The 9,734-nt window shown below is 50.3% G+C and overlaps 1 protein-coding gene across 6 annotated transcripts in view; it reads left to right on the top strand.

Moving 5' to 3' along the window:
• Positions 1-9,734, top strand: part of stard7 (StAR-related lipid transfer (START) domain containing 7) — a 49,869-nt gene that overhangs the window by 28,373 nt on the left and 11,762 nt on the right. The window contains exons 1-4 of one of the 6 annotated variants that reach the window (XM_048618743.1): positions 41-181; positions 866-1,369; positions 8,805-8,983; positions 9,287-9,336. In XM_048618743.1, coding sequence (XP_048474700.1) covers positions 900-1,369; positions 8,805-8,983; positions 9,287-9,336 — 699 coding nt within the window. In that variant the 5' untranslated portion in view covers positions 41-181; positions 866-899. Of the gene's footprint in view, positions 1-40; positions 182-253; positions 369-614; positions 781-865; positions 1,370-8,804; positions 8,984-9,286; positions 9,337-9,734 lie in introns of those variants that run through there. The other 5 variants (XM_048618741.1, XM_048618738.1, XM_048618739.1 and 2 more) reach the window with 5 other exon arrangements.

Genomic DNA, 9,734 nt, shown 5'->3' with positions numbered 1-9,734 from the left:
TGAGCATGCTCACGTTGCCCTTTCCCCCCGGCTCTGAGCATGCTCACACTGCCTCACTAGTTATCGGATTATTCAGGTTCCGGGGCTCTTCTTTTGCACCGAGATATGGTCTTTGGTTTTTGCGCTTCTTCTGGAGGTCAATAATCGTTCTCCTTCCGTTCCTTTACCCGGACACCAAGCGGTGTGTTATAAGGGTATCGGTTACGAAGGGTGGGAGCTTCCAAAGCCCCAGTTCGGTCCTGGCCGTGCCCAGTGGCTTGCGAGCTCCTGGAGGAGGGGAGGGTGGAGTTTTTCGCCGATTGACGGCTCCCTCGGCCAATAGGGGAGGGCGACCACTTCGGAGCGATCCAATCAGGCCGAGGCAGCAGGTTGGGACGCGCTGCGCTGCCCCACGTGGGTGCAGTGATTGACAGGCAGCGGGGCCTGGTTTTGGGGAGGTGGAGGGGGCAATCAGAGAGACAGGAACATTTTAGAGAGGGAATTGGGAAAAAGGGGGGGCTAAAACGCGGAGAGAGGTGGACAAGGGCTCTTGGAGAGGGTAGTTGGGGGGTGGCGTGGGGAGGGCTGGGCTGGGCTGGGCTGGGCTGGGCTGGGGAGGGTAGGGTAGTCGGAGGGAGAGAGGGATATAAGAGGAGGAACTTTAGTAGCAGGGCACAGAAAGGCCTGGCCTCAGTGAAGGACAACCCTGGCAACAATTTGCAAAGGGAAATATTCACAATACACCATTGAAAGGACTTATCCGACCTCCAAGTTGTTGCAAAGAGAAAGTAACTGTCGTGGGTAAAATTTTGCAGATGCACATTCCTAGCCAAAGATGTGGTGCGTGTTGTTTATTGACGGCTGTCATTTTCCGTTCTGTCTTAAGCTGAATCCTGACCATCGGCCTCGCTGCGCGTGCCATGTTGACCGTGAGGAGACCGGCCGTACTCTTGCACTCTGCCCGGTCGAAGCCTCCGCAGCTCAGTGGGCGTTGTTCTGGGTGGCTGCAGTCAGCCTACTTCTCGAGCCGTCCCGGGGGTTGGCGCGAGGTTGTCGAGCCGGAGGCCTGGAGAAAGTGGGCGGATGACGTCCGGCGCTGGGCACGGGGCTGGCTGAAGGATTGCGGCGGATCGGGTGGCATGGCCCGACAGAAGCTGGTGTCGATTTTCGCGAGTCAGTGCAGCTACGTGACCGGGCAGAGGCTGCGGAGGGCCCAGCAGATCGGGCAGCTGTACAACAACTTGTACTCGGAGCGGTCCCGCCGGAGCCTGCTCTCCAGCCTGTGGAGGCAATTCCACAGCCGGAACCGGGGCACCGGCAAGCTGGTGGCAGCCTTTGCTGCCGTCTTCATGTGGGACAACGAGAGGATTCAGGATGAGGAGCTGCAGCGGTGAGTGCCTGTAGGTCGATACAGTAGAGTCGGGAAGAGCAGAATTAGGCCATTCAGCCCATCGGGTCTGCTCTAACCGATTTGATTATCTTCTCACTCCGCTTTTCCCCCGTGACCCTTGATTCCCTCCCTGGTTAAAAATCTGTATCTCGGCCTTGAATCGACTTCTCAACCCCTCCGTCCTCCCCCACAAGCTGTCTAAAGCAGGCAGAGCGAAAGAAACTTGAAATAATCCTTGAAATAAAATGATGACCTATTGGTGCAAAGTGGCAGTGAATCTGGAGGGAGGAGTGTCTGTTGGAAACACTATTTACATCTTGCCTGTTTTTTCATTCATACCCAGGGAGGGAGAGAGCTGAAGGAGCAGCAGTAAGAGTGACCTATTCGAGACGTTCAAAATGTGAAGCCAGGTCAAGTGCATAGGTCCTCAGTAGAGGGTCTGAGAGGGAGGGAGGGAGAAAATGTGTTGCTAAAATTGGAGCCAGGCCACTTCAGAGGGAAGTCAAGAAACAGTATCATTAAAAGTGAACTTTCTCTTTCTCTCTCACACTCTCCCTCACTGTCTATCACACTGTCTCCCTCTGTGAAGTTATCTCTTTCTATCTCGCTGCCTACCTCAATGCTTTTCCCCCTCTCTCTATTGCGCATGCCCCCCCCACCATGCTGTACCCCTTTCTCCATTACGTTTGCGCCCCCCCCATCGCGCTCCCTTCACCCCACTTCTGTCTTCCTCCCCTCTTACTGTCTGTTTGCCCCTTCTCCTCTCCACCTAATCTTTCTTCCCTCTCTGACCTTCTCCTCCTCCCTACTTTATCTGACACACATGCACGCTGGGTAAATGGGATGTCCAAGCCCGAGACCAATTGTTTTCCTGTAGGGAAATGGCCTCAGAGGGTATGAGGCAGAGCCAGCTGTGTCCCTGACCAGCCATCGATTTTGATCCGAGGAGCAGGCTCAGGCACGAAAAGTTCCTGTTTTCTGACGCTGAGCACCCAACTCTGATTGACGCCAATTTCCAGCTCTCGAGTGAGATTAGTTCTGACAGCTTTTTTTAAATTTAAGAGCATTTATGGGGTGCAGGCAAGGCCTGTTGTTACGATCCTGCTGTCACTCGCTGGCAGTGCCTCCTACATGCCCAGTCTTGAATTGCTGGGTATTTCTGAACTTAGCACGGTGATAGTGCCACACAACACAATGAAGGTTATTCTCAATGTGAAGGTGGGACTTGTCTCCACAAGGACTGTGCGGTGGTCACTCTTACCAATACTGTCATAGACAGATGCATCTGCAGCTGATGAGCGTTAGGTCAAAGATGCTTTTCCCTCTTGTTGGTTCCCTCACCACCAGCCGCAGACCCAGTCTAGCAGCTATGTCCTTTAGGACCCGACCTGCTCGATCAGTAGTACTGCTGCTGAGCCACTCTTGGTGGTGCGACATTGAAATCCCCCACCCAGAGTACATTTTGTGCCATTGCCATCCTCAGTGCTTCCTCCAAGTGTTGTTCAACGTGGAGCAGCATTGCTTCATCAGCCAAGGGAGGATAGTACATAGTAATTAGCAGGAGGTTTCCTTGTTCATGTGCCTGGTGTCGAGACTTCAGGGGATTCAGTATTAACGTTGAGGATTCCCAGGGTGCCTCCTTTCTGACTGTATACCACTGTGACACCACCTCTGCTGAGTCTGTTCTGCCAATGGGACAGATGTGAGTGAGGGCAGAGCGAGCTCAGCCTTGTCACATCCAAATCGGGCTCCTCGGTCGATGTTGGTTTGTTCTTGTACGTTATTTGTCATGGTTCGCAATACCTCAGTGGCTTTGCTGGGCCATTTCAGAAGGCAGTTGGGAGTCTGGAATCGATGCAGAGTCTGGAATCATGTGTAAACCCCAGCTGGGTAAGGAAGACAGATTTCCCTTTCCTAAAGGATGTTAGCGAGCCAAATGGATTTATACAACGGTCTGGTAATGGCCTCTGTAACTACTTTTCTCTTTGGTCAGCATTTGTTTAATAAACTGAAAGAGTGATTCCAAACAGCAGCTTGTTTGGTTAAGCCAGTTGCCTCGGACATTTGGTGTACATTTGCTGTTATCGTGGTGTTTTTAGCTCACCCTCAAATGCTGCTTCCAATTCGCAGTAGGCCACTTGGCCCCTCGAGCCTGCTCTGTTATTCAGCGGGATCTGATTACTCCATGTTCCCGCTGCCTCCCCCCCCACCAAATGCCAATAACCTTTCACATCCTGCCTTCCCCGCCAAGAATCTTCCCACCTCTGCCTCAAAAATATTCAAAGTCTCTGCTCGCTGGCCCTTGGGGAAAAGAGAGTTGTGAAGACCAGCTGTCCTCTGAGAGGACAGAATGTCTCCTAGTCTCTGTGCAAAGTTGGCAGCCCCCTGATTGTGAAACGGTGTCAGTTTAGAGTTTGATGCAGTGGTGGCGTGGGCCTTTGGAGAGTTTTGACAGCGCCGGGGCCCAGTCGGTCTTACTGTCAAGTTTGAGGGTGACCGTCGATCATGGGGTGTGGGAATGCCCCGAAATTTCAGGGCATAAGTGTGCATTTTTCAGCACATGTGTCCTTTGAGCCACATTTCACGTTGGTGACTCTGAATTCATCAACACTGTGGTGCAGGTGACACTGTTGGCCAGTCGGGTGGATAGATAGAAATTACTGCCGCTGAACGGGGAGTCTGTGACAAGTCCGAAAACAGGAGCCAGCCCAAGCGGGAAAGAAAACTGGAAATAGTTGCACGCATGCACAGGACAGTAGACGTTTGGGACTGCTTTCCACAATCAGCAATTGATTCTTGATTGATTTGTCAGTTTTTAAGCTATTGTCCATAGACGCTTGTTAACCAATGGAGATTGTGTGGAGTTAGGTGGTGGGTCAGTGGTGTTTTGTGAATGATGGAACAGGCCAGAGGGGCTGAATGACCCTATGTTTCTGAAAAGAAAGCAATGAAGCCGCAGCGGGTTCAGGTGTAAGTTGGCAGTGGCCTTTCTCGTCGTCCTCCCAGGCAAGACATCTGAGTTGGGCTCATCGTGTTTCAGCAGCCCACAGCGAATGTGTCTGGATGGGAACCTGGCTCCTGAGTGATTCTGTACCCAGCTCCCGAAGGAAGGGGAAAATCCCAAATGTAAACTGTCCAGGCGGCATTTCCCCAAAACTGGAACCCGCTTATCCTCCAATGTGAAGGAAATGGATTAAATACGATGGTTATAAGACCATAACACCATGAGAAATGGGAGCAGGAGTAGGCCTCCAGCCTCCTGCTCGGTCCAGTAGGATTGTGGCTGATCTAGCGTTCCTCACCCCCGCTTTCCTGCCTTTATTCTGTAACCCTTGAGTACCTTCTGATTTAAAATCTCTCCCAATCTCAGCCTTAAATGTACACAAAGGTTCTGCTTCCCACCAGCTCTCTGTGGCAAGGAGTTCCAAAGAGTCTGGACCCTTTGGGAGAAGAAATTCCTCCTCATCTTAGTCTTCAATTGGCTTCCCTTTATTCTAAGAATGCGCAGTCTGGTCCTAGACTCTCCCATAAGTGGAAACATCCTCTCCGCGTTGACGCTGTCAAGTCCCTTGAGAATTCTTCAAAAAGAAAATCTCAATTGCCAATGAGACCATTGTATGTTTAGAACAAAAATTGCTGACCATTTCATGACATTTACAATGTCGCAATTTTACACAAATTACTGGAGAGATTTAGAAGGGTCACACATTTAAGGCAGAGATGAGGAGGAATTTCTTCTCTGAGGGTAGTGAATCTGTGGGATTCTTTATCGCAGAGGGCTGTAGGGGCTGAGATACTAAGTATACCCGAGGCTGAGATGGATCCCTATTCAGGAAGGGAATCGCGGGTTATAGGGGAAAGACAGGAAAGTGAAATTGTGGTTTATCAGATCAACTGCGATCTCTCCAAGTGGCGTAGCTGACTCGATGGGCTGAATGGCCTACTCCTCTGATGGTCCTCAAAGACATTTTAAAATATTTCAACAAATAATGTGTTGGGACTGTACCACAAAGCAGAGAGTTTAGAATGAAGGGCTATTGGTTAGATCAGGCTGGGAGGACCTCGTCGTCCTGTTGTAGAAGGTGCGGGGAGGAGGAGAATGATTGACAAACACTGACACCAGGACTGTGCCCATTGAGAAAGGCTGTGCAATCTTGATCTCTCCTCTCCTGAAGGTTGACTGACTGGAGGTCTCGCAGGGTTACAAAGGGTTTCCATCGGAACGACGTTGGGGGGAGGTGTTCCCACTTAGTGCCAAGATCGAAACGACTGGCCGTCGGTTTCCAGTTGTGGCTGAGGTGGTTAGACTGGGAGTGTCTGGGGAGTGCTGGATCAGCTCGAGAGGGATAGGGAGGTAGGGTGATAGGCTGAGCTGGATGGAGGGGTTTTGGAGGAGGCTGTGCAGAATGTCAACACGAGCAGACCTTTGAATTGGCTTGGGGAGCTGGAGTCCCAAGGTGACCTTTAGACAACAGGCTCAAAATAGAAACGCAATGTTAGCTTTAGTGTGTGCTGTTTGTGGATAAGACAAGGGAAAGGGCGAAGACTGACCTAATGGTGAGGGGGAGGGGAGTGAGGCTGGTGAGGGGACAGAGGCGAGTGAGCAGAAATGGTGACTGTACTGTAGTTTCTGTTACTCGGTTTGTTTTTTTGGTTTCCCTGCTGTGGTTCCTCTCCGCACAAATGGCCTCCAGTCCCTGGGAGACCAAACCAGGCTTGGCTGTGGTTCCGTTGTCAGGAAAGCTCGCAGATAGACACTTCCCTTTTTCTGTGTCGTCCTTTGATGGAACTGGGATTTTTGTCAAATTTTACAAGGTCCAAAATGTTTCCTTGCCTTTTTTTTTTGTTACGATACCTGTCAGAATAGCGTGATTAGTTCTCTGTCGTCTCTGCAGTGGGGAGAAAGGCAGCCTCGCGATACTTGTATTACTGGCAATACATTTCTGAATAGCCAGCAGGTAACAAGAGCTGGCAAGACCATTCGGGAAGTTGAGAGTTGCGCTCTATCAGGATCAAATGTTAAGATTCATCAAGACTCTACCTCTTTAGTTGGGGGGGAATATTTCTCTGCAGTGAGTCAACGCAAGAGAACTCTGCTGGCTTGGTAATCTCTTCTTGCATGACACCAGTCTAAGGACCTCAACCTACAGCTTCCCTGAGATCAGGTTGGTAAATATTGCTGTTTCAAAGTAGATCAAGTGTTGTCAAAGAAAATGTTGTGTGGTTGGCCGCCTGTCTGTTTTTTTTTTTGTTTGCTTCTGTGTAAACTTGTTCCTCTTAAATAAACTTCTTTTGATAAACTTAACCGGAGCTATAAGTGAGACATGTCTCTGGTGCTGGCCTGCCGTAATTATCTGTTGCGCAGTTTTGGCACTGAGCCATGTGTACTGTGTCAGTCATTGGTTTTGTACCCTGGTTCGCTGATCTCAGTTAGCAGTTGGCTTTCTATAAACGGCCTAACTTTCCGAGGGTTGGCGCAGAGAGAAAGAATTCACCCTGGGGGGCTGGGGGAGTTCCACATTGTGATCCTTTACCGAGTGAGCCCAGACTCTGAATCTTCCAGTGGGCAAGGAAGGAGTGGGTTTGAACAGCCTCTTGTAGTTGAGTAGTTGTTGACAGCACTTGGGTGCCCAGCAGAAGGGTGTAACTTGTGTTAGGGACTAGACCAGACCCTCTCAAAATATCTTAAAATGGTAGCCTAGACATACACATTATTTCTTATTTCAAAGGTAAATGTGAGGTGCTGTGTTCCAGGTGCAATTTGATTGGTCAAACCACTCGACTTTAAGCAAAACAGAATTTATTCAAACACTGTAGGTTGTACAGGACGTTGGTGAGGTCTCTTCTGGAGCACTGTGTCCAGTTCTGGTCGCCCTGTTATAGGAAGGATATTATTAAATTGGAGAGGGCTCAGAAGACATTTATGAGGATGTTGCTGGGATGGAAGGTTTGAGTTATAAAGGCAGGCTGCATAGGCTGGGACTTTTTTTTCACTGGAGCGTAGGAGGTTGAGAGGTCACCTTTTCAGAAGTTGGTAAAATCACAAGGGGTAGAGGTAGGGTGAATGGTGGTAGTTTTTTTTTTTCCCCTAGGATGGGGGATATCAAGACTAGGGGGGGCATATTTTCAGCATGAGAGGAGAGACATTTAAAAAAGACATGAGGGGCGAATTGTTTACACAGGGGGTAGCTTGCATGTGGAATGGCCTGCCAGAGGAAGTGGCGGGTGCGGGTACAATTACAACATTTAAAAGACATTTGGATAAGTATATGGAAAGGGAAGGTTTGCAAGGATATGGGCCTGGAGCAGGCAGATGGGACTAGTTTAATTTAGGATTGTGTTCAGCATAGACTGGTTGATTGAAGGGTCTGTTTCCATGCTATATGACTCTGAGTACATGACTATATTTAAGATACAACAAAAGAAAGAGGAACTTGGAATGACTTAATGTTATCGGAAAACTTAACAGAATAATAGATCATTTTAGTACTAAACAGTAATTGTTCCAATATAGTAATATCCCATAAACACACCCTTGGCAAAGACAAATTCAGAAAACAGATTTTGTCTTATAATCCAGCAGCCCAGGAAGAGAACCCCCACCCATTTTTGGCTGTAATGGAGAGAGTGGGGGAGGAAGCTTCCACTTCAAGACCCTAACAGCAACTGCTACTGAAAACTAAAAGCTTAAAAATCCCTGATTCTGTGGGTGGGAGCTTGATCGCACCCATTCAGGCTGCTTCTATTGTTACAGCCTTTTAAAAGAAAACACACGCGAAGGCTTCACGAGTTGTTTATCTTCTCATAGGCAGCCCGTTCCCCAATCTCTCTCTCTCTGTCTAAAAGAAACCAGGACAAAACACGCCTCTTAAAGTTACAGCATCATCTCACTTGCGCGTGGTTCCATTGAGGCAGCAAACTCAAAAGGGCACACTGCAGCTAGAGGGAGGGGTGGATGGTTGACTGCAGGTTTGGACGTGGCTAGCGCGGAGGGATTGAGCCAACGAAGGGTTAATGCTGGCATTTTCCAGACTTTGTGGCTGTTTTCGATGTGGAGGTGAGGTGGGGAGAAGGGGGCACTGAGTTTGAAGCGGACCGTGCCAGATGGTAAAATTTGGATTCTTGTGATTGTGTGACCACTGTCGGTTGTTCTGTAAAGTTCACTGATGTCCCCCTGGGGAGGGGAGGCGGAAGGAAATCTGCAGTCCTTTCCGCGGTCTGCCCTACTACCGTCAGCGATGTGGTTGACTTTGTGCCAAATGAGCGATAAACTGACAGCCGCGTCAAATGAACAACTGAGAGAAAACTGGTGTGAAGGTTTCGGGCAGTTACCTCTGCTCGGAAGGCCGTTCCTCGGAGTAGCTGTGCCCCGTGCTGAGCGCTGGGTAACGCCCTCCTTTTTCTGACTGACTGACTGACTGTCCCCTTGTCGCAGGTGCCTGAGCGAATTCAGAAGCCTGGATGCACCGACTGTGGAGAAACCCAGAAGCTGGGAGCGGGCGGAATGCGAGCACCAGCAGCAGCGGGACAGCACATGGGAGCTGGTGATAGACAGACCCAGCTTCCGGCTCTGGCGCAGGCCCATTCCGAGCAGCCACCTCTACCAGTACCGAGGTGAGAGTCTCCCGTGGTGCCAACCCACCTGACCTGTGACCCCCCACCCCCACCCCGGTCGGGGCGTCTTTAGCCTGAGCAGAAAACATTCGAGCTGGCGTTTTGGTACTGGGTGGGTGGGGACTTTGGAAAGAGCCTTGGGGAATTTCTGTAGTTGTAGACGATACACACGGAGCTGGGGGGCGGGGGAGCAGACATGGTGCTGGCCAAGCTTTCTCCTGGATGTAGTCGAGCTTCTTGAGCGTCGTTGATCGCTGTTTTATCGGCGTCTCTTAATTCTCTCGTTCCTTGTCGTCCCCGCAGTGTTCGGAACGTACACGGATGTCACCCCTCGGCAGTTCTTCAACGTGCAGGTACAGCTTTGGGATCGGATGCGTGTGGCAGTTCAGTTGGAGGCTTGATGTGTTAACCCTGTACCAGAGCGGGTGAAAGTTCCAATCTGCTGTGTTTGCGCAGCCCGTGTCCAACTGCGTCTCACTCAGTCGTGGCTATAAGCTTCCCCGCCCCCGCCCCCACCACGCTCTTCACAGTGACTGCATCTGAAATGCAGTCTGTAAAGTATAAAGTGCATATTCTACCTTCTCCGCCCCTTGCCATCTGACTGGGAGAATGTCAAAATTTCTGGGCATGGCGGACATCATGGTCAATGCCCTTGCTGGTCTCCTGACTCGCTTTGCAGGGCTCGAAGAGGTCCAGGCTCCGACACTGACTGATCCTTTGCTTTCTCTTCCCCCTCCCCTTCCGTAACATC

This window comes from Rhincodon typus, chromosome 40 (assembly GCF_021869965.1).
Source record: "Rhincodon typus isolate 14 chromosome 40, sRhiTyp1.1, whole genome shotgun sequence".
Lineage (NCBI taxonomy): Eukaryota > Metazoa > Chordata > Chondrichthyes > Orectolobiformes > Rhincodontidae > Rhincodon > Rhincodon typus.
The sequence above is the reverse complement of the archived record's forward strand: the minus strand, read 5'-3'. Positions and strand labels throughout refer to the sequence as shown.